Genomic DNA, 24,798 nt, shown 5'->3' with positions numbered 1-24,798 from the left:
ACAGTGCAACTTATTTAGCCCTCCTTATTTTCCAAGATTAAACTATACAATCATTTCATTTTCAGAGTGATGCATTTTATTAGAGGTCAATAGTCAATGCTCTGACATTTAACTGAAATTATCACATTCATTTGGAAGAAAAAACAAAGAAAAGTTTTTATGGTGGATATTTCTAGCAGCAGCAGAACTAAAGACTCTGCTCCCTACTGTTTACATTTACTCTAAAATACTTCCACAACTTTTATTTTGCAACAGTTCTGTAAGATTTCTTTGTCGTTTCATTTTTAAGTAAGACACTAAAAATTTCAAGAGAAGTATCTTCTTGAGGAAGCAAAGGAAAGTTCAAGTAAAGAAGCAAACTAAGGCTCTGTGCTGCTAATTCAATCCTTCATTCAAGCATTGCTGTTTAACAGCTTTTACTCAATACAGCTCTAGAAGTTCAGTGCACCAAATGTTCTCACTAATTCAGAACTTTTAGTTTCATTCAATTTGTAATCAGATGGTTCATATTTCAAACTGAACTGCAGAAAACAGTTTCAATCAATTATAGTTACGGCAACATGAAGCCCACAGACCTGAATTTTTATTCCCGATGTGCATGATACTCAATGTATAATGAACAAAGCTGTTGAATTAAATCAACCTGCTCCCATTCAACCTTCCAGCAAAAATGTAATTTACACGGCTTGTTACAGCATGCCTTTTACACAGTATGAATAGATTGTTTCTACTCACTTTTTTGCTTCTCATGTATGACAGCCGTCCCTCGTGAGCATCAGGGTAAGTGCAAAACAAGTATGTAGTGATGGCATGCTTTAAAAATGAATCACCAAGCATCTCTAGCCGCTCCAGGTTAAACCCATCACTAGCATTTGAGAGAGTCAAAGCTTGAAGAATGAGACCAGGATTAGGACCAAGAGTTTTTGAGGAGTACCCACTGCAAGGGCTCTTTTCAGAATCTGCTCTGTCTTTTGAAAGATTAATAGCTTTTGAAGTACTGGTGGTCACTGCCATTATGGGGCATCCATCTGAGGTAGATCTGTTAGCATTTCCATCAAGGTATTTATTACTCGGTAGAGTACATTCATTGCTGGGCTTGGGCTGGTTCTCACTGTTGTATAAATTCTGAATGGGGTATGAGGTAGTTGGTTGTACAGGTATGTCCTGCCTGCAGTAATTCAGCTGATTTCCTTGGCAAAAGTCTCTGTTAACTAAATCACAATTGCCATTGGCAAGATTTTTATTATAAGAAACACCATTAATTGCTGCAAGTTCTACCGAGACATCAATTTGGAGTTTACTGGGTGACTCATTGAGCAATGTTCTGTAACTCACAGACATTTGGTCATGGTTTTCTGCAGAAGAGGTTCTATTAGCACCTTGATGTGCAGCATTTTCAGGGACTACAATTGTGCTGTGCTTACAGTAATTTTCATTCTCTACTACAGAGGAGTTAGGAAGAGAGATGAAGGACTTGCTGTCAATAGACTTTTTCCATCCAAAGTCCAAGTTAGGATATCTGTAAAGATAAACAGGAGAGTTGTTAACAAAAAATATTAGCAGAAGACAAGAAGACTCTATGTCCACATGCATGTTTAAAAAAAGCCACAGCCTTTTGAAAAGAACAGTGACTGCAACACGTAACTTCACTTCTCACAATCAAATATTTTTAAACTGTGTTTCACTGAAAAGTGTTAAACAAGAGTTGCCAGTTTCATAATCCATGCAGTAATAGTTGTTTCCACCTTGCAAATTACAGATCATATTGAAAACTACCTATTGAGAAAATACATGCCTGAAATCTGCAGGAAGTGATTTAACCCCTACACCAGCATCAGTGGCTGTTTGAGCTCTCAGTTCCTCTGCTGTCAAAAGGCAGTGCAGGCGGTAAAGGATGCTGGGGAGGCAAACTGCTTTTCTCCACAACGATGCTGGAATAGGATGTATAGCACAGAGCTCAGGAACCAGTATCTGGGAGAGGAGGGAGAAGAAAAGAATATTCCTGGTAAAGGTAGCCATCACACAAGTACAAAGAGAGTCCACTTGAATTAGATGCTTCTATTTTACCTGTTTATTCTGCAAACTTTCCCACTTTGCTTTCCTCTTCTCAGCACTGCTTAGTGGAAGTGCTTTTCCCTTCTGATTCAAATGGCGAGGAGTCAAAAGATTAAGTCTAAAAACCATGTGAAAATACTGTGGTGTAAGTACATAAATAATGACTAGAACTTTCTAGCCTAAATTTTCTTAAGTTTCTTAGTATTCAACTTCAAAGTGCTGTGAAGTGACAGCACCATTATCTCTGGGAAAAAACAGATTCAATTCATGGTTCTTGTTACACAAGTTAAGTATCTCTCAATAAAAAAAAACAAACTGGTAATTATTTTGGAAGACACAAATCCTCAGCTTTATCCCATATTTTAAAGAAAAAAAAAGGCACTTTACTGTCAAACTACAAACATCAGACTCAAAATATGACTGTTGTTACCTCGAAGATGTGTGGTCCACATCCAGCAGTGGCTGGTTAAGATTGGTAAGGTCAAGATTATACTTTGTTTTATAATATTCAGCAAAAGTTTCATATTCAGGGGAAGGGAATTTACTGAGTGGAGTAAGATCAGTGTATACATCAGCTACGTAGAATCGATGAGGCTGATCAAAATTTCGGTATCTAAAAAAATAATATATTGGCATTAAAGTAAAGCTTTTGTTAAGTTATTCATGTTCTAACATAGTCAAGAGATTAACAGTTGAACAGTACAGTTTAGTTTTTTGGTTAATGAGGGTTCTTTTTGTTGTAGAAACCACTTATCTAGCTAACTCAAATGCTAAATGAGAAATGTGCTTTAAGACAAAGATAATAAAGTCAATCTATAATCTGTGAAATTCCCTCTACAACATAAACATTTAAATTAAATGGAGGATTTAGGTCTTCAATATATAATACAAAATCAAGCTCTGGACAACAGTAATGCTGAAAATGATAATTTCTTAATTCAGAACACCTAACAATAAAGTTTGATAATTTGGATTTTTAGCATCTGGTCTCCAATATGATATTCTGCATCAGTAGAATTCCTCTGAGTTCCTCTACATACAAAGACTGCACTACCTCATGTCTAAACTGGCATTTTAACCAAGTCATCCCCTAAATAAAGCTAAAATACAAAACCTCAAATATATAACAAGGTAAATTTACAAGCCTGTCAAGGACAGTGAAGTTCTTGCATTACAGGCAGAATATTAAAATTAAAGCCAGACTGTGGCAACATCTTTTTTGTGGATATCCTACTAATAACAAAATTAACTACTGATTTAAAAATCTTTAAATTATTTGATATGCTACCACATACCTTCAGACGAACAGCATACAGTTCTTTAAAAGCAATTCTGCTGCAGATACTTCTAATATGCCCTTGTTACAAGTATTTGTATAAATACAATAGGTACACACCTACACTATGTAGAATACTCACCGTGGAATGATAACTGCATCCTGGTAATCTTCTAACTTGAAAATAAAAGGCATTTCTTTTGTATATTGTGTACTGGGAATGCCTGTACGTGCCTCAGATTTCTCAATGTCTTCCATAAACTTAAAGTCAATGTCCAAAGTGCTGGAGTCATCAACTTAAAAAGGAAAATGCATAACTCAGTTTTCTAGGCTGAACTTTACTGACAAGCTGTAAATTTCAAAATTTTTGTTCTTACCAACATTTAGAGGTAGAACACAATAGGCTGAATCAGCTTCTGTAGGTTTGAACTCTAGTGCAGGTTTCTCAAGACGAAGAATATGTGAAAAAATGTACTGGTGGAGTCGTGTTATCAGCTCAAGCATTTGCAGAGACAGAGTAAAACCAGATTTCTTAAGCTCAATGGATATTGTAACCTCTCCAGAGCGAGTATACACAGGAAAGTGAGGAATCTAAACAAGAACAAAATTGAAAGAAATCACAAAAGAGAATCCAAAGTGGGATTCCTTTACAGAGTACTGTCTGTTTAGTGCAGATTCTGAGGTAATGCTTGACTGACTCTACAGCAAATCGGAACAAATAGGATCAGAATTTTGAACTATGATGATCCTTCAATTACAGATGAGATTCTGAATGTTAAAGAATGACTGAATTGGTTTTCTCAATAGTTCTCCTTGTGTTTTACAGCTCTTCTCTTTATTAAAGCTAAGCAGAAAAGGAAGTATTTTCTATTATGAAGTAAGAAATGGGAAAACCAGGAATATTCCTGTAACATCTTCTTATGTGGACAGCAGAAAATACCATTTGAAAAAATCTTCTTCAGCTGAGTCTCACCATGAGAAAATGCCTACTAAAAAATTTCTGAAGCAAGAGAACACGGCCCACTTTTTCTGCTGCTGCTGCAGACTAGGAATGCTGAGAGAATTTGTTACCTTAACTTTTGTATAGATAAGGAAGTACAGTGCAGGCCACCTCCATAGCTGGTATGTCTACTCCTATCATATCTCATACAAGAAAGGATGGAAATTTTGAATTTGCCAATGCAAAATACTAAATTTCTAAACCAAAAGTTTGGCAAAAATAGATGATTCCATCTCTAAAGGCAGAAAAAGAAGTGGTGACTTGACTGGATGGATAGTGTTGCTTATTTTCTGAGGATTACTTGTCACAAGCATAATTTACGGTCATTTCCAACTCTTCACTCTGTTGGGTGGGGAGTAAGTATATATGGAAAATAACAGGTTGCAAGGCATGCAGAACAAGGAAACAGTTCCTTACTTGAGGTATAGGTTTGGCTGTCAATATGCCAAAACATCTTGTAGTATCCTCAGGAGGATATAGCTTTCGTCTCCTGAAGTTGAGCTCATCAGGTAGAGGAGTCGTTAACACCATTCCTATTACATACAAGTAACAGGGCTGATCAGGTTTGGGATAACTATCCCTCAAACACTCTGGAATCTGAAAAAAAAAAAAAATTAAAACATTAACATGACAAAAATCAGCAAAATCCACCTAGTTGCTTTTCTCTGAACAAGTCCTCTTCGGTTTATTTGGAAACACATTGCTAAAAATAAGGAACAAAAAATTTATTCTGGGCTCAAGCAGTGTTTTCTTTCTTAAGCAAAAATGTTTGGCCAGCAGCCTGGCATAACAGCCATGAGATTTCCTTTGTCCTCAGTAGGTGAGCTGGGTTTTCATAAGAAGACTTACCAAAAATTCTAAAGGACAATTGCTAACAACCTGTCCTATTGGTCCCCATAAAGTTCCTGTAACTTTGCAAGTCGATACTGGAGCTCAAATGTCTGCCCCCAAAGTTGAAGATGCCTCTTCACATGGAATCATTCCCTCAAATAAAGGTATATTTGTGGTAGGTGCATTTGGACACATCCAGCCTCAAAAGACTGCTAAGGTAAGGCGCTGGCTGCTTGTGCCCCCTTCCCCCCTGTGCTGGTCCTGCTGCCGTGGCTCTGGGGGGGACTTCACCAGAGAGACACATCACACTCTGTCAGCCAGCACCAGGGTAGTGGCAGCCCCTTTCCTGTGCCTCTCATAATTATTCTGGGCATTCTCCTACTTCCCTATTTTCTCCTTCCTTCCTCTTTTATCAAGTTGTGTTACGGCTTTGGATCACACCATTTAAGCTTGCTTGTATTTTAATCCTGCTTTCAGGTATGCTTAGAACCTTCCTTTCTGCAGTAGTGGATGGAGGCAAAACATGCCTCTCCCCACTTTAGGCAGATTGAAACAAGCTTTAAAGCAAATGTCTGCATTTAACTAGCAACACTAGAGCACATTTTATGTCCAAGACCTTTGGAACTTAACAGTAGAACAGGAAAAAAAAAGGAAAGTGTACATACTCAGGAAAAAAAAAAGCTTGACTGAACTTACATCTTCATTAACACAGATTCTTTTTCCAGCAGAATTATTTAAAAGTATCAAAAATATTTTGATACACTTGGGACAAAGACACAAGCAAAATTCAATACACTGCCCCTTCATCCAGGTACTACACTATATGAGTTCTCTCATTACAATTCTAGCTGGCAGATGTGAATACTTGCAACAGCCACAAGCACTTTTAATTCTGCTGCTCATATTTGCCATGGATGTTAAGAAACCATGCTGAATGTTTGGTAGAAGTTCATTAGTTTGCAGGTCTCTAAATGATCCTCCTGTTTATCTAAAAGTAAATTGCAATACAAGTAGTCCTGGATTTTAAAGTTACACTGCTGTAAAACTATGGCCTTAGCTTAATGGAAAATTACTCATAAATTTAATAACTACATTAAACCCAAGAGGATCTTGCAGACCTTAAACATTTGCCAAAGCTTCTTTTCCAGATGTGAGAAGCTGGGACAAAGGCAAAGGAAAGTATTCTTAGATTCCCTATTAAAAAAGAAATAACTGAGAAAGAATGATGCATCACTTGACAAATCAACTCCTCTGAATGAGACACCATAATCTTGCATTTTATGAATCATCCCAACTCCAATCATTGGTGAGGTAAAAGGACAGGGAAAAGCTTTGTAACAAGAAATACTGTGCAAAAAATGCAAACTGTGCATCTTTGTGAAATGCAAAGATTATCAGATTCTATAAGTTACCTGTCCTATTCAAAGGACTTTAGACAGGACCTGTAACAACTGCAGAGGAAAAAGGAAGGTTCCAGAGTAGTTGCAAAATACTCTTACAAAGCTTATTTTCTCCATTTTCTCCTAAAGTATTTTCAATTCCCCACCAAATACCATGTAAGAAGTCCAATTTTACAAGCTGGTGTAGTTGAAACCTGTTGCAACAGACTGCGAATACATTACTGAACACAGACCTGTATTTTCTTGTGTGACCCATTCAACAGATCAAGTATAATATTATAAATTATAATATTTAGAACTACTTTAAAAGTAATTAAAAAATACAGGTACACTTATTTGATATTCTAAGATTTAAATCAGGAAATATGAAATTCTGTGTTCAACCAGTAAACCAGGCATCCAAAAAAACCCCAAACATATTTCTGTATTAAGTCCGGGGCACATCCTTAGTGCTCAATTATTTGTCCTGAAACCCAGTAATAAGGTAAAGATTTTACAGATTATTAATGCAGGTCTGTTTTCTTCACAGTTATTTTCACACTAGGCAAATAAGTGTTTGCCAACAAGCCCTACAGAGAGTGAATGTTTTCTGAGCTTACAGGCATGCTTCCAAAGCATGTGGTACCATAAACTCAGGCAGCACTCAGGCTTCCACAGAATTAGAACATCAAAGTAAATACAAGACTTGTAAAAATTTCTGATCAGCTAAGATTAAGAGTTGGCAATTCTGTCTTATTAGTACATAAAGTATTAGATCAGAGATCTGGACAGCAGTAAGTGATACAAACAGCTTTAGGATAGCACTGTCTTCGTTTAGTAGAGCCTGGCCTTCCTGGAACACTGGTTTCTTCTTCATCATGTAAATCGAGTTCCTCCTCGTATTTAACCGTTTCTTTACCAACTGGCATCAAATGATCATCCAGTTCACCTGAATATTACAAAAGAGTACAAAGAAATAGCATTATGAGCAACCAAATCTTGGTTCCTTCAGATACTACACAGTAGTGAAACTGCTTGTGAAAACACCTCACATGTAAGGTTTTAAAATGCACGGACTACTGCAAGGCTCCAAAAGTGCAACTTTGTGGAAAGAGTGATAAAGACTGAATTTTGAGAAAAACAAATGCTTATTTTTAGTACAAAAAAGTCTTATATTTAATTTAAAAATTGAATTCTTTAACAAAAATATCCAATAATTCTTTTTGCCCAAAAGTGATCTATGACTGACACATTTACTTTCAAATCACTCATATGGAGTAATACAAAGGAAGAGAGAAAATTTATATTTCTCTATCATTCTAAAAAGTAAATCACTGCTGTTGAATGTGCACTTCCAACACTGGGTCGAGCTGCCATCAGGGTGCCATTCTTGGGTATATTTGTTGGTATGAATTACTGTTCAAAAGGTTTAACTCAGAAAAAAAAATACAAACCCCAGACCTACAATTATTTTTTGCTTAAAAAATACATAAATACTTCCATACTTCATTAAAAAAAACAGTAACACAGAATTATCCTTAAAATGTTCCACAATTAAGAACATGCTCCATTATCCTTACTAGATAAAAGAGCTGAACTACAAAGTTCTATTTTTGGACCATGTCTTAGAATACAGTAGAGAAACTAATAAATTTAGGGTTGCATAAGTTACATTTTGTCACAATTAACTTAGAAAACCATATTCTTTCAACTGTAGGATGCGATCCCTGAACTATAATCAGTATCCTCTATAGAATAAGACTTTTTTCCCTATTAAGTATATTCAATGCCAAAATCTTCGTCTCGTACTAATGTTCATTTTGCTGTTTAATATAAAATTTGTTAAATAACGAGATTTCCCTGGAAAATTTACTTCAGCTTACAAGTGTAAGCTAAATTACTAAGTACATGACCACATCACAAAACAAGGCAAGCGACAGCAAGCTGCAATAGATGGCTACAGGAGAAGGGCATGTACCTATACAACATCTATATCATATGCAACTTCGCAACTATAAAATACACTTTAACAAAGAGGTTGTTTTTCTAGTTCTTACCAATTTTGTGCAGTTTTTCACAGCATATAAGAGCGACAACTCTCTCAGCCAGTCTTGCACAACTCATTGGAGGGCCCTATAAACATTTAAACACTTTGTAAAAACTCTGGTTTACTAGCAAGTTACTTATTGTGTTTAGTCTAACACAAACATTTCAAGCAAGCTAAATTTTTGTAAAAAACACATTGATGGCAGTTTTGTGAAGATATTCAGGCTTGTTTTTCCATAGAAACCAAAATTACAAGAACTCAACTATACTACTGATCAAAACCAATAAAGGACGAGTGCATGAAACAACAATGTACAGGGGAGAATATCTAAATATTTTTGCCTTTGGCATAGAAAGTAACTGATGAAAAATGAATTCTAACAAAAACAGACAGTGATCTAAAACCAGTTAGAGAGTACTATACAGAAAAGTCTAGCTTTCATTACCAACAGTGCAACTAAATCTAGAAATGGCACAGACCATTCTTAGCTCAACATATTTATGTATTTCCATGCCCTTCCTTGCCCAAATACCTACAACAATTGAAGCTCGAAGAGGTGAGTTGATTGGCAGGTAGAGAGTAGAGTAAAACGTATGGTCAGGCAGTTCCCAGGTCTTACACTTGGGAGCCAGGTGTGTAAATGGATCACTTGGTAATCTAGCGCAGTACCTGAGGGGACAAAACATTTTACACATCACCAAAACGTGCAACTTGAAACCCAAACACATTTCAGTGGAACCTCACCTTACTGGTAAGAATGCTAGAGAAGATGATGTACACTGTAAAGGTGCACTACTGACTCATATTCAACTAACTTCTGAGCAGAAGACCTCCAAGTCTTTTATTACTAACCTGGTCTCCAGAAAGGTCACTCCAGCTTGTAATGATGCACAAGGCTGTTTCCTGCCAGGTCCCAGGGTTCCCATTATAATAATAAACAACTCCTGAGTTTACTGTTGTCTTACTCCTCCTGTTTATCATGGTTTCCCCCTCCTGCCTCTCCTCCCTTGTACTGACTTCCCTCTCTCCCAGCTTGGTATTAAATAACAACATCCTGATGTTAAACTGTGCTGGACCTCTTAACAGTTCAATGCCACATACACCCAGCTGCCAGACAGCCTTTGAACCATTTACCATCTGCCATTCATGCTTCAAATCTGACTGCTTTGAGAGGATTTATTTACCAGCCAGTCCATCAAAATGGTCTGCATCTCCAGAATTTAGCTACTGAGGTAGTACTTTGGCAATTGCATCTAAGCTTTACTTAGGTAAATGACATTCACTGCTTTTCATACTCAACCACTTCATGACACCAGAGATAAAAATCCCTCAGTAAAACTTAGTTGGTTTCTGCCAACCTCCTTTTCTTTATGGGCCTAAAAACCATTGCCACAAGGACATTCCAGATGACTATAGTTAAACTGACTGGTCCACAGCTCCCTGGATCTTCTTCCTTATCTTTTTTCTCTTCCCATCACTGAGAACCTCCTCTAATTACCATCCCCTTACAGAGTTGGTATTTGAGTAGCTCCCATCCTGTCTAGTGGACTTTAATTACTGTGGTTTTGTTGGTAAAGATGGCAACACACTGCTACCACAAATGTAAATATTAGAACTGAATAATTAAATACTGCTTTAACAATTTGTTTATTTGTTTTTAAAACTGGCTTGACATGAGCAAAAATGCAAATTTAGTACACATTTTGAAGCTGAATGTTTTCAGAGAAGCTTTTATTTAAACAGGAATCCACATCACTACATTTATTATCAGAGCTAGAATCTCTGGTAGGATAAAGATAAAGAAAGCAAATAATCCCTTCAAATCTGCGACCACTTTCTTTAGGAGAGAAGATCCTGTCAGGTTGCCTAAGAGTAAATGTGTATAATGTGTATAATACCCCATGCATCCATGATCGACTAAGAAATCTTTCAGTCAATGATATGAAGTAAGAAGTGAATATATCTCTTACCTATTTATGTGTCCAATAGCAGTGTTAATAGTAACCCTTGGACTGTTCTCATCTGGCCTCAATACATAGGGTGGAAAGACATCATCATCATCAACAATGGGTTCAGTTTCAGTTTCATTGGCATCAACAGATTTTGAGCATTTGTTTCGGAGGATCTGAACATTTCAAGAAATTAACATGATGAGAGGTTTTCCCCTGAAAATGTACTAAGATACACTTAAAAGACCCCAGACCCATTCCTTTGACCTCATACCTTCTCAATTGCTTTGTACGTCTTCAGATCTTCTTCAAAACTTTTGATTTTGTCTGTATCTGCTAGCATAATGTAATTGGAAATTGGTGCTCTAGCTCTTCCTTTTGACTGCACATAGGAACGGTACTCTGTGGGCAGATCAAAACGCACCACCAAGTTGCATTTGGGTATGTCAACACCCTCTTCTACAATACTAGTAGCAATAAGCAGGTTGGTCTCATGTGCTCGAAATTTTCTAAGAACCTGCAAAAGTAATGAAGGCAAATTTTACAAGATGCGTTTCCATCATGAAATTCAACAAAAGATAATAAAACCACGATGAGTGGCTCAAACACCCCCAAAACATGTCCAGACATGGAAACACAAAACTATTACAAAGAATCTTTTCAGAAACATAACAAGACTGTTTATCTGAACCAGCAGATTTCTAAGAATAAAATTAGGTATCACAGGTGTCTAAGAAGCTACTATAACCCCTAGGAATGGAGAGGATCCCCCTTATTTACTTACAAGTTTTCAGTTGTGGTATTAATGAAAAAACAAATTGTATTTTCAGGACACCATCTTTTCCCAAACAGTCCTGAGGCTGAAGCACCTTCAGGGGATAGAGCTCATTCTAGAACTGGCATTTCTGATATTTATACTATATATGAAACAATACTAAGGAAAAGTGTGGTGTCTGGAGCACAACCCAGCCAGGATGAGCTTTAATAATGTAAAATCAGGGGTTTTTTTAAACATTTTAACATTTAATAATTAACCAAATTCACATTTAGAAAAGATAAATATTAAAATCAGCTGAACTACTGAAAATGTCAGTATGTCAGTAAGCCTGACATTCTTTACCTTTGTAACATATTATTATATTACCACTAACACAATGCAGAAAAATTAGATAATGATCTGACTAGATATAAACATGAATTTACGTGAAGTTTTAATTTGTTTGTGCAATGTGTCTCCAAACATATTTTTATTGTTTTACAAACAGCTGTATCTCCAATAAGTAAGCATTATTGTTAAAAAAAGCTATAAACTTCTAGTGACTGTGCCCCAGAGTCTGCCTGTTGATTTATTTTGTTTTCAAAGGCACACACACACAAAAATTGCCAGTTTAATTTTTTTCTTGAGGTTACCTCTTCCTGTTTTCTAAATTCTACTTCCATCTGCTTGTTACGAGGCTGGTTCTTGCCAATGCCATGTCCAGTTATAAAATTGCTACTGATGTAAGCCAGTTCTGGATCTTGCTTGCCAGCTTCTTTTATCAACCTAAAAATATTACACATGTTTTTAGAAGTTACACAACCTACAAAATGGAGGAAAATCTATTATTTATACGACCTATGTTAAAAGGAAAAGTGGAAGCACGACAATTAAGTCATGTTAACACATAAACTGACTGCAGTCTTCTCAAAAACCACTGTAAGGTTATCACAAGATAGACTGCATACAGAAACACATGGAGAGCTCATGCATTTTGTGCTTCACACACATTTCAGACCTATCATGCTAAAACTCTATATTTTTAAACCAATCTATTAAGGCTCTCAGTTGTTAAAGCACTCTACTCAAAATTACTTTGTTAATCTTTTTCTGTAGGCTCTAGCTGATTTTAGAAGACCTGTATCTGCTTCCTCAACAAAAGTATGTTTCTTCAGTATACAATGTTAATTTCTAGGTTAAAATATAAGATTGTAATTCTACTTACTATTAGAATATACATTCTGTTCAAGTACACTGGTGACAAAATGTTGACCTGTTTTTCTCAAGGGTGATGCTCAGCCTACACGGTGAGATGTTCACTACTTGTGAAATTAACCCAAATAGAGGATGTAATACAATTCTTTAAAAGGAGTAATTGACAGGGATGTGTGGAACTCTCATGCTCTCACTTTATTTCCACTCAGTTTATCCTTTATGTTATAGAAGCAGAAAACACTGGCTTCTGCATTGTTCTGATTTCACACATAAGGTAGAAGACTGCTCACCTAAATAATGCATGAAATCTAAAAATGAGGCATTTATGGATTTAGAACCACAATTACAGTGTGCAAAGTAAGTATGCTGAAGCATCATTAGTTGATCAGTTTTCAGGATGAACAAAATTTGGAATTACTTAACTGCAACAGGCTTGTAAACAGGAGAGCCAATAAAAATCAAGGTATTATATACAACAAATAATCCCTTGCATGTGTCACTACAGCCATCCCACTACTACTCTGCCCAAAGCACATCCATCATGTCCATTACCAGATGCTCCCCACAGCCAGAGACTCTCTCTCTCTACACCTCCAGCAGTAACTCAAACCTTTCCCCAAAAAATCTCTAGCATTTCTGTCTCACACAGAAGTAGATGGATGCTGTGCCAGCCCCCAGCTATAAGCCTACCATCTGCCCAGCAAGCTGCTGCCAAACCAGAGGGAAACTGCAAAGCTCTCCCTGCTCTTTCTACCCTTGGGAAACTACTCAAGTCTGGCCCCCTTTCCTAGTCCCCATTTTAAACAAAATTTATGGGAACATAAAACATTTTGAAGGTTTTCCTCTTTTGCAATCTGTTAAAACTGGAATGAACAGAGAGATAGGCAAGAGGACAGAAAACAGGCATACAACTTGCCATCCTTAAGGAAACAAGACCAGAAGGACCCTCCTGTGCTGAAGCGCAAATGTGGTTTGCTAGTTCAAGGCCAAATGGAGTTACATTTCTGTATTTGGAGTTACACTTCTGTATGCAGTCCAGGCTCTTGAGACAGACAGTCTAAGAAAGTATGGATTAATAACTGGACAGAAATATGTTTTTATTTCTTTTTGGATATGGCATTTCTGTGAGGTCATACAAATGGAGCTCCTACTTAACATCTCAAACATTCTTACTTTAGTTTACTTGTATAGAAATAGACAATAAAAAGCATCTGAATAAACACCTCATTGCAAATCTTAGCCAAGTTCCTGAGAAATATATAGGACTCCAAACTAATGATTAAAAAAAACTATTTGTGGTAGGTAACAGGTGGTGTTTTTCAAACACATAACTTCTGCTTTTCAAACTTCTGCTTTCAAACCCTTCTCTTAAGGGAGCTAAGAGGCACTTACAATGCAAATGGAAGGGAACTGGGCTTTAGAAAATGTCTTCTATTCTGAAAAGAAGCTTATAGGCATCAGAACTGAATTGTATAGATCAACTTAAACACTGAGCGAGCCTCTCCACCGCGTGCAATAATAAAGACAGAAAGTACAACTCATGCCATCAATTTTGCCCATTCTAGATTTCATAAAATGGTATTCTAAATATACCATAATAATTGTGTTATAAGAAAAATTATACTTCTGTTTGAAGTCAGTTCCATTACTGGAAGTAGCTGTGATATATTAATTCAAACACTCATGAATTTCTCATTCAGTAGAGAGTCCTTCCCCTGCATATAGCCTAGGTATAGCTGTCATCAGCAGAGGCCCTTGAAATCAAATGCACTCTGCTGAAGGTGGCCTACAGTGAGCTTCTCCAGCAAAGGCTTCCAGTCTGATGGTCAATACAACATCAGGTGCTCTGAAATCAGGTGCTACATGAGATAAAGGAGCATTTTGAGAGTCTGGCAGCTAGCTTTCAGAAGGGGACAAAAAGTTACATATAGTTTTATATTTTGCTGCCAATAACCTCTACAAAAGGTGCCTAAAGCTCAAAGATGGCAGAATTTGATCATCTATTTAATCTAGACTCTGTATTCTGTCAGGTTCAACAGCAGTTAGGATATTGTATAAATCACAGAATACAAGAATGAATGCACAGTGGAAAACCAGTACGATTTAAATCACATTCATAACAGAACAGAGGAGAAAAAAGTTTTCAGAATTCTGTTCATTCCCTATAGGGTAATGAAATACTCATTTCAGCTCAGCAAAAGACTGTTAATGTCATTTCTTCAGGACATATTAACAGAATATGTTCATTATGCTGAACAGCTTGGTTTGCCTCATACTGCAGATTTATCCGAACATATTTAAAATGCAAAAAAGGAAAAGAGAAAAGATAAAAGTTGACAAAAGTTGACATAGGCAAGTCTGCAGATCAAAGGATGTGTTATGCACTTATTAACTCAAGCAAAAATGTACCAATAGAGGGGTCAGATTGAGAGGTATCCAGAATGCAATGAACACCTGGCACAGGACATTTGCTACACTACCAGAGAAACCTGAAAAAACCTGAAAACCAAAACCAGGATAGGCAAATCAATCATGTCATTCACAGTTTGTGGCAAATGGCTTTTAAAAATTAAGTGCTATACATAACTAACATGTATCATATTCCAGAATAAGAACTGATAAGGAACTACAATACTGACAGTTGGCAAATACTCCCACATTCATATTTTTCTTGGTGGAGACTTTAAGAAAGCACTCAGTGTCTGACTAAACAGGTGCTTTATAAACATCAACTCTGAAAGCAGTACTGGTAAATCTTGAGAGATATTTGTGCAAGGGTAAATTTGATTTTCTCTAGACTTGAATCATATAATATTGTGATTTAGTAGGGTAATGGTGAGATTTCCAGAAGTATTGAACTCAGTAGGCTAGAGAAATTTTCAACATCCATTGAAAATAAAAATCTAAGGGCCAATTATAACAAATCAGTATATGCTTATTTTACAGGTTTAGTACAGTATTTAACAATTTACTTTCTAAAGGAATCAAATTAAAAACTCAGGTCTGAAACAAGTCCTTGAGTACAACTTTCAAAGATGTAACTCTTCTCATATGCTTTAGAAATATTGTGTATGATCTTCTAAACCAACTTTATGAAAAGAGTTCTGAAAATACAAAGAAATCCCCTACATATTCATGATATTAACATCCTGGCAGCTAAATCTGCCTTTTTCCATAAGAATATTTTTTTTGTTAAATAAAAAGCTTTACCTATTTAGAACAACTGCTGTGTATCTTCTTTCCACAAAAATAATTCCACATAAAATATTAGTAAAGGGAGATGGGAAATTAGTCTCTGGCTTCTCTTTCTCCTCAATTTCTTCATCCTCATCATCATCTTCAGAATCACTCCAAGATACGTAATTATCCTGATTCCTATTGTTATACCATTCAACACTTTCAAACTGCTGCCGTTCATATGGTTTGTATTTGCGCAAGATTTCAAGCAGCTTTATTACTTTTGGGGTCACAAATTTCAGGTCAAGTGAGGCAGGCGAGAAGTGCTCTTCACAGAGTGCATGTATTTTCCTTAGGAAAGTGTCTGTAAACAATAAAAATTTCCTGTGCAGCTCCTCTTGTTCATGTTTGATATACTTCTGCAGCTCTCTCACCATCATCCCAGCTACCTTATCTGCACACCACGGTCCCAGAACAACCAACACAGCTCGACAGTCTGACAATATCTACAACAAATGAATTCAAGTATCAGTTCAAAGAGTACATTCATGAGCTATTCATTTAAGACTAGGGGCTTTTTTTCTCTTACATTCTTTGGAAGGATTATGGCAATTTTTCTACTTAAAAAGAAAGCAGAAGTCTGCTTTTCTTGTTTAGATACCTTGGGAAATTTGGTGTTTCTAATGGAGCAAGTTCCCCTCCCCCCTTCCCCTTAAAATTATTACCAATCAACTTCAAACTGTACATTTCTGAATCTCCAAAAAACCCCAAACTTAATCAAAATTTTGTCATTTTGTACAACTGCAATTTGAAATCTATGCTAAAAAGAATACTTTTTGAAGCAGCTAGATAAACAAAGTAAAAATTCTTATCTTTACTTCATAACACAGAACTTATAGAATAAACAGTTTTCTGGACATTTTTACTTTATTTACTACTGATAGCTGGCAGGGTTTCAGAAGTATTTAATCAGAAAGTTGCACGGTGGCCTTAGGAATTCTAGCCTAGGAAAAACAGAATACAGTATGTGTGGGTGGAATAGTTAAAAAGAGAAAACTATATCCTATTCATAGAAACAGAATAGGCAATAAAGTACCATCATAATCTTATCTTATGAGATTGTTTCCTCCAGAAGAGTGAAGCTGTCAGAAGATAAACTAGGAATTCAGAAATGGGGTACACTGATAACACTATTTAAAGGACTTATCATTTGGATGCCCTATATTGTACCAGAAGAACTACAATGGTACCATAACACGACACTGGTTTTCATCTGTTGCTTTCTCTTCCTTCTTCCCTTCTGTGAGGAAATAAAGAACAGGCTATCATCCTCTTGATGCTATCCTATCCTCTGTGGAGTTTATTAGTTCTAAGACTTAAGGGCAAAACTATCTAGACTAGCTGTAACTGCAACACAGAGGTCTGATACTCTACACTGCCAAGACATAAAGCACCTCAGTCTGAAACTTGTTTCTTTTCTTAATATGGGTGTCTCCATCTTCCAGAGAGCTACCGGTTTAAAACAAGCACAGAGGGTTACAAGCTTTAGATGCAGAGCAGTTAATCCACTGTTCTGGACTCTGCAAGTCATGAAGATTGCCTCCAGCCAGCATTCCTTACGTATTTTAGCCTACTTTAATTTAGCACAAAAATAACCAGGACTCCCAATTCCCATGCACTGTGATGGGCTGCCTTATGTACCATCTTTCCCTCTGGCACAAATAATATTTTATAGACAGTGTCAGAGTCCCCAGTTTCTGAGAATGCTAAAGGAAAATGGAATATTTTGGGCTGAAGAAAGAAATACATTCTCCAACTTTCTCATGGACTATAACAGGTATAATCACAGTAGTGACTCACTACTGACTTCTTGTTCAAAAAGGTACCTGGACCCCTTGTGTGAGAGATCCCTGCTAAACACTCCACACCTTCTGGGCCAGCCTCTGCCAAAGGTCAGGACAACACAGGGGCAAACACAGAGAAAGAAAGTCAAGCAAGACTTGAGATTCAAATTCTGTTCCAGCAAGGTGTCACACCAGTGCAACATTGTTCTAAGATAAATTACAGACACTGTACATCTCTGGCTGGAATTTTTGCCTAAATTCTTCCTTTACCAACTTTTAATACAACAGGGAACAGTCCAAAATCTTCCTGAAGCCTTATTTCCTCTGTACTGAATTATTCAAAGGTCATAGGAGATTGTGAAAATGTCAAATTCTTGACTCCAGAGGTAAGGACCTACAATATCAGGGTGCAGAATTGTTTTAGTGCTTTAAGCAAATCTGAATCTCAAACTAAATGGAATCCTAATCAATGCCTGATATTGAAGCCCCACACATAATGGAAACAACTGCATGTTAATGAACACAAAAATCAGAAGTCTTTTTGCTTCAGATAATTAAGGATGGCTAGCTAAGGAGGTTTCAGTTATGTAACACACATGGCAAAGAAAAACAGTAGTAAGGTTTCTATTCCCAGGTTTCCCACATTTCTTGATATCCTTACCTGCTTAGGAATTAAGGTAAAATCTCTTTCTTTTGAATGTACAGATATGTTGCAGTCATTCAGAAAAGCAAGTGCTTCATCCAATTCCTTTAATAATCTTCCATACAACCCACTTTTGTCAGTATATGGTCCACAGTCTACAACAATCTCACATGGCTGAGAAGTATATCTGAATGAGGGCAAAGATCAAGTTAAACACAGCTTCTGAAAGCCACAGCTATTTCAGCTCTTAAGGTTAAACAGCAAACTCAACAGCAACATGGCACATATTCAAGAACATTTCTTTCCCCACCAAGAATCAATAATTATTAAAAATTATACAGTTAAACACTTCAGAAAAACCTCCACCTCCCAAAATGCTGAACTACTTAATTCTAGATACTGTTCTAATACACTCCTAAGAAGAAGGCTAATATTGCTATTCTCATTTCAAATATGGAAAATTTAAGCAAATTCTAATTACTTCACCAACATCTTCACTTGTTTTTCAATAGTGCACTCTCTTGCTACACAAAAGAAAAGCAATCTACATAATGTAAATTTATGTCTCTAAATACATTTACACAATTAAAGTAATTCTTATTCTTGAATGGCAGCAGGAAATGCTTAAAAGGAAATGGTTCAGACAAGTTCAACAAAAATGCATTTAAAATGCTTATGCATGGACAAAAGACCTGTTCCATAACTTTCAACCTTTAACTTTATTTGAAACTCAACAATGCAGTACAGGTGGTAGAAGAAAACATGCTACATAGCAATTATTTCACCCTACTTTCTCCTACAACAAGTTGTTGCATTATCACCATCTTTAGTTTAAACAACACTCACTGAAGTCTAGATTCTGTAACTCACTTGGCTCTGTTATTTAAGTATTTATTAGCTCCTCTCCTCTCCCTCTATCTTTCATTAGCCTTTAAAACCCAGCCTATGCATTTGGGGGAAAAGAAAAAAAAAGGCAACTTCTCTTGCACATTAAGAGCACATTGAACTGGGGATGTTGCCACATTTTCCTAAACAGTGACATTATGGCATACACTTGGCATGAAACAGTTACACTCCACACAAAAGAGTGCATTTTACAAGTTCAGAAGTATTTTGTGAAATGTCAGGTTTTCAGTTTGGTGGTGTGTTGAGGGGTTTTTTGGTTGTTTTGGGTTGGGTTTTTTTGTTAGAGGATGTGTTTTGTTGCATCTTTTGTTTTTTAACAACAGAAAATCGCTCCCTACCAAGACCAATCAAACTTTATACTCAAAAGCCATTTAACATTCTATCTCCACTCTAAATGGAATATCAGCATCATATACACACAAACTTTTCTAAAATTTAGAAGACTAAATACTGCTATTGGTTTACTCCTCTATCCAAAATGAAAATGCAGGCATCAATTTACCAACAATCATTATAAAACACACCTGTCCAAGACCACCAAATCAGTTGCAGTTTCAGCATTGCTCTTCAAAATTTTCTCCAGTTTCTGGATCTTCTCCTCTAACTCAGCAGGATCACATTTCCCATTTAAAATGGAAGCTGTTAATCCCAAAATTCGAGGACATGATGGATAATCCTCACAGATCTGTGAAATCAAATCAAATTAAATTAATTACAAAAGGTATCCTGTTAATTTACCTGGAAATTTACGATGCTTAGGATGGAAACTTTTATTTCAATAGCAAGTGTTGCAAAAGGACCCAAACATTGAATTTATATTTTCTGTTCTACTGACTGGAAGTTAAACAGCCATCACACTTAAAGGTAAGTGTTTACAACATGGAAAAATGGAAACAGTTAGCATTAAACAGAATACTCCTGTCATACCTACAATACATAACATAACACTTCCATGCCATATAAAAAGGTACATACATTTGAAAAGAAATTTGGAAAGATACTTATTATGCAGGCATCTCTCACTTATATGCCAAAAAACAACATGGAGCCAATACTATTCTGGAAAGAGCCCCACTAATACCTTTCGAGATCAGCATTTTAAAAAATAATAAATACTGATTAGCATATCTCATTCCCTAACTCAAATGTTTTATTGATGAATTTTAAAAATTCCCCTAATTCAATAAATTTAGCTTCTCTGTTAAATCCAGATTTGTCTTTAATCCCCACCATAAAATACAGTAAATACATTATTATTCTACCACATAGTACCACTGAAGTCTTAACACAGTAATTTCACAGTCCCAGGAATGTGCTAACATTAGTTCCACTAATATCTTTTTTGGTTTCCAATTCTCCAGCTCTCCCACTCACTTTTCTTCCTCAACCAAGTACATTAAACATTCATGCAATAAATGCACCTTCATAATCTCACGGTATGGGTGATCCTGGATTGCAAGATGGCACTCATCAAATACCAGAAGATTAATATTTGACAGGGATAAATACTCATTTCTCAAAACAGTCAAAGCAACATGACATGTCATAACCAGAACCTAGATTGAAAGGAAAAAAATGTCAGTACAAGGTAAGTACAAGCTATCAGAGGTCAAGGTGAAGGAGGAAAAGTTTTCTGCAGGTCTTGTGAGACAGCATTGGCAAATACCAATCCCCACTGATATACCTACACCAGGTAAGGACAAGAGAGATTAAAACATTCTCTACTGGAGAAAGCCATCTCTCTGGATGGGGGTGTATTTTTATATATGTCTCTACCTCTACAGGCACGTGCCTAGTTAAAAAATGAATACAACAGAATCTCAACAGCAATCACACCACGCAGAACAGGTATCATTAAATAATCCTAATAAATTAAGATAGTGTCCTTATATGTGTCCCATCATCATGTCTCCAGCAAGAAAGATAGCTCTTCATAAGCTCTTAACTAATTGCAGCAGTAATACAAGCAGGACATTATCAGAATTCTTGTTAAAGAAAAACTTATTTCTTGTACACTAACACATAAAAATCGAGTTTGTTGATAAAATGACATAGTTTTTAAACTCATTTGGAACTTCACTAAGTACAGCAACACTTCCTTCTGTCAGAGTTCCTCAGACGTATTCCATAAAGCATTACTAATGCTTTTACCAGAAAGTAAACCCCAAAACCCTAACATTTCACAAAATTTTAATAGTATTTGAAGTATCGAATGCACACTCAAAATTTGTTCTGCAATCGACATAATGAACAAGTCAGGTAGATTGAAAAGAAAGGATTTAGAGGATGGCTTTGTAATAACAACCTGAAAATACCATATATATATTTGCCTCAAGATTAACATACAAATATACCAATATGCTTTCTCTTTAAAGAAGACTGAATTCATAATTGGAAGGAATCAATTTTGATCCAGCCTCTCTGTTGCTTTACTTAGTTTTTACTTAATACATTACCTGATGCTTAGAGAATTCCTGACTCCATTTCTCTTTTGTCCATGATTCAGTTATCTCCAAACTCGAATACTCTCCCACTTTAAGGTCTGAATGTGTCCTGACAGCTGACACTTGTTGAGCAACTTGATTTGCTTAAAGAAAAAATAAAATCTCATTTACATAAAGGTCTTCTCATACTTTAATTTGTAAGATGTGTGTCACATAACCTAGCATCACATTTCATAATGTGTTCTTTAGCTTAGACTAATGTTAAACCATGTACCCATGGCAACTGCCTCTATGAAGAACCATATCAAAGAAACAGAGTGCTAACTAAATTGCACTTCAGATTCAATGTCTTAACTTTAAACTAGAAAACAGAACATGTTATATACATAAACAGATTACATTAAAAAGACAATGAAACAAAAGATAAAAGGTATCACATCCTTGCTGTTGAAGGCTTTACACAAAAGTTTCTCCCAGCTTTGCTTTCAAAGAACTTCTGTTACAGAATATTCCATGGAGTATTAGTGTGTTTAGGAACATTTCCTCTTACCCGAGTTGACCAAGAACACAGTTCTTTTTCCATTTTTGTTGAAATCTCCCCTGATCTGATAGGACAGCTCTTTAGTGAGTAGTACTGCAATAAAAGTCTTCCCTGAGCCAGTGTTTAAGCAGACTATTGTATTATGATCCAAAGCTGCTTCAAGCAGTTCAACCTAGGTTAAAAAATAAGAATGTCCTTACTTAGAGTAATGCAGTGAAAAAGCTGACAAGAAAATAACAAAAGTGATAACTAAACTCCATAAAGTCAATAAATAAAGTGAAGTATCACTTGAAATCTTTCAAGGGCCATATAATTAATACGTCTCTTTCACAACAACGTGTTCTCACAATCCTTCAAAAATACTAACACATTATATTTAGCCCAGTTTTTAAATCTAAAATCCTTCAGTACCACAGTCTGCTCTCAGGTAGCTTTCTGAATGTATCTCTTTAATAGATGATTGTGTTGCTATATACATGGTATGAAGAAAGAAACCACAGCTTTTAAATCCAATTGCACACATCAATGCAGCCCAGTAAGCAAGCACACCAGCTGAAGGTGATCCAAGTTTCTCAGTAACACTAACAAAATGCTTCTGGGCACCTCTGCAGTATAAAGAGAACTGGAATTCTAGAACTCATTTTCCTGAAAGTGAAAAATCAGAGTACCCTGATGGGGTCTCTGACTTCAGAGGGCTGCTTTGAACAGGATGTGAACCAAAAATCTAAATTAGTATTCCACATGGAAGAAAAAGTGAGAGGTGGAAGGAGACATGATTTATGGATACAACTGAGAGGCACAGTTTATTTGTCCCTAGCAGCACTCTGCAGAGAGTGGCAGGAGAACACTCAGCTTAAAAACTGTTCTGCTCATTAGAGCAAACTTAGAAGAGGGAAGGGGGATATAACAAATGTCAAACAAAGCCAAACTAAAGAATTAGCTCCTAACATGTGGAGCTGAGAGAGACATCCTGACAGTCTGCATCACACCATATTCTCCACCTGCTCTTGTTCTTTTTCCATTAATTAATGGATTTAATTGTACTTTTTTGGATGTTACTGTATTAGTACTACCACTAGTACCTGATATTTTCTTGGCGTGTAAATGTTATCGTGAATTGCTTCTTGTTGCCATGGTAGTCCAAAAAATGGACCCATTGGGGAGGAAGCAGGGGTCATGAGCTGCAGTCCTGCCATGCTGAGGGATTGCAAAGCAGGGCTTTTCATTCATTCATCCAGTGTTTCTTTCATTGCATTTTTGTTCCAGCACAGCCTACTATGAGAAGAAAATGAAATGGCATTAGATACACTTGCAATCTCAAGCAATAAGAGAAAATCTTTATCAAGAAAAGGACATTACTTGATTTTACTTACAGAAGTGTTTCTTCTCATACTATTTTCAGCAGAAAATGTTAATTTTAAATTTAAAGGCACTTCTCCACTTGAAGATATATGCTTATCAAAGTACCCCAGAAATCCAAAAGGAGCTGTACTTTACAGGACAATGCTCTTTACAGGCATTTGGATTTACACATTTACATTTTAATATGAAGTTCCATTTATAGTCTAACAGAATTTCATTTTAAATTTAAGCTTTAAACAGTAAAGCTGTCTTAGCTTTATTTCAGGAAAGAAAAACACTAACATTTACAGCACAGGCACAGGTACCAGATTTTCCATTTTTCTTTCCAACCAAAAAGGCCTTTGACAAATTAAAGCTTTAAATACACAGGAATTTTATTCTAATTGCTAGGAAAAGAACAGAAACTTTACAAGAATGTCAGTATTTTCAAATAATCAGATTCTGATTAGATTCTTTTTAAGAACTGGCAGAATTATAGGCAATTGCTGATGACTCTAGTAAGGACTAATAGAGAAAGATATCCTTACCAGGTTAACCACCAACCTCCATAAAGACACTGCAATTCATAAACAAACAAAGCATTCAGAACTTCATTACAACTGAGCACTGCAAACACTTTCCTATTGAGGCTATGAAGTCCTCATATCAGGGCGTGTGTGTGTGTGCTAAAAACATTTGCTACTTGTCAGGAATTATCAAGGTTACAACAAACAAGACTAAACAAAAAACCAAAACAATTGCCAGTAAAACAAACAAACAAACAAACCTCACAACATAAAAAACTTTAGCCTGGGAAAGTGATTATGGCCTGATGATATAGAAAAAATATTGCTGAAGTATACAGTAACATATTATGTGAAATCTAAGAAATGTTGAATACTCCCTCCTTAAATTGGATACATATCCTATTAAAAAACCAGTATCTTCAGAAGTTAGTTTTCCTCAAAATTCCTACAAGCTCTATTTAATTTTAGCATCAATATGGGTTGAGAAATGCATAAAATTGATGATGCATTAATATTTAATAACTCATTAAAAAGGCATGAGGAAAAGCTAATTTTCATTTTATTGCATTGAAATGTTCTTGCTTTTCTATACAATAGGAAAGTCGCTAAAGTTTTGCAGATGTGCAGTAAGGAATAAAATAAGTAAAGAAGTATAATATGCCATCTAAGACAGAACCAGTAATGGTTATCAGAAATAACTGAAGAGAGAGTAAAAAAGGAAGCAGTACAATTAAATAAAAAATGGGGCACTGACTAGATTTCCAGAGGTCCCTTCCAACCCTAGTAATTATGTAATTCTGTAATTACGAAAAGTATTCATAACACTGTTGTTCTATGTTAATATTTTTACATTGAATATTATAATC

At 36.0% G+C, this 24,798-nt stretch overlaps 1 protein-coding gene across 4 annotated transcripts in view; it reads right to left on the bottom strand.

The window, feature by feature from the left end:
- Positions 1 to 24,798, bottom strand: part of DICER1 (dicer 1, ribonuclease III) — a 63,252-nt gene that overhangs the window by 13,947 nt on the left and 24,507 nt on the right. For 2 of the 4 annotated variants that reach the window (XM_074542415.1, XM_074542414.1), the window contains exons 4-23: positions 23,147 to 23,339; positions 22,074 to 22,236; positions 21,536 to 21,666; positions 20,501 to 20,635; positions 19,604 to 19,764; positions 18,192 to 18,360; positions 15,720 to 16,192; positions 11,948 to 12,080; positions 10,812 to 11,054; positions 10,559 to 10,713; positions 9,125 to 9,257; positions 8,599 to 8,674; positions 7,351 to 7,490; positions 4,749 to 4,928; positions 3,709 to 3,922; positions 3,474 to 3,627; positions 2,486 to 2,668; positions 2,068 to 2,173; positions 1,796 to 1,971; positions 736 to 1,519 (exon numbers count right to left, since the gene is read on the bottom strand). In XM_074542415.1, coding sequence (XP_074398516.1) covers positions 736 to 1,519; positions 1,796 to 1,971; positions 2,068 to 2,173; positions 2,486 to 2,668; positions 3,474 to 3,627; positions 3,709 to 3,922; positions 4,749 to 4,928; positions 7,351 to 7,490; positions 8,599 to 8,674; positions 9,125 to 9,257; positions 10,559 to 10,713; positions 10,812 to 11,054; positions 11,948 to 12,080; positions 15,720 to 16,192; positions 18,192 to 18,360; positions 19,604 to 19,764; positions 20,501 to 20,635; positions 21,536 to 21,666; positions 22,074 to 22,236; positions 23,147 to 23,290 — 4,053 coding nt within the window. In that variant the 5' untranslated portion in view covers positions 23,291 to 23,339. Of the gene's footprint in view, positions 1 to 735; positions 1,520 to 1,795; positions 1,972 to 2,067; positions 2,174 to 2,485; positions 2,669 to 3,473; positions 3,628 to 3,708; positions 3,923 to 4,748; positions 4,929 to 7,350; positions 7,491 to 8,598; positions 8,675 to 9,124; positions 9,258 to 10,558; positions 10,714 to 10,811; positions 11,055 to 11,947; positions 12,081 to 15,719; positions 16,193 to 18,191; positions 18,361 to 19,603; positions 19,765 to 20,500; positions 20,636 to 21,535; positions 21,667 to 22,073; positions 22,237 to 23,146; positions 23,340 to 24,798 lie in introns of those variants that run through there. The other 2 variants (XM_074542416.1, XM_074542417.1) reach the window with 2 other exon arrangements.

The sequence above is a fragment of the Zonotrichia albicollis genome, chromosome 6 (assembly GCF_047830755.1).
Source record: "Zonotrichia albicollis isolate bZonAlb1 chromosome 6, bZonAlb1.hap1, whole genome shotgun sequence".
In the NCBI taxonomy this organism is placed as follows: domain Eukaryota; kingdom Metazoa; phylum Chordata; class Aves; order Passeriformes; family Passerellidae; genus Zonotrichia; species Zonotrichia albicollis.
This window is presented reverse-complemented; position numbering and strand designations above follow the sequence as displayed.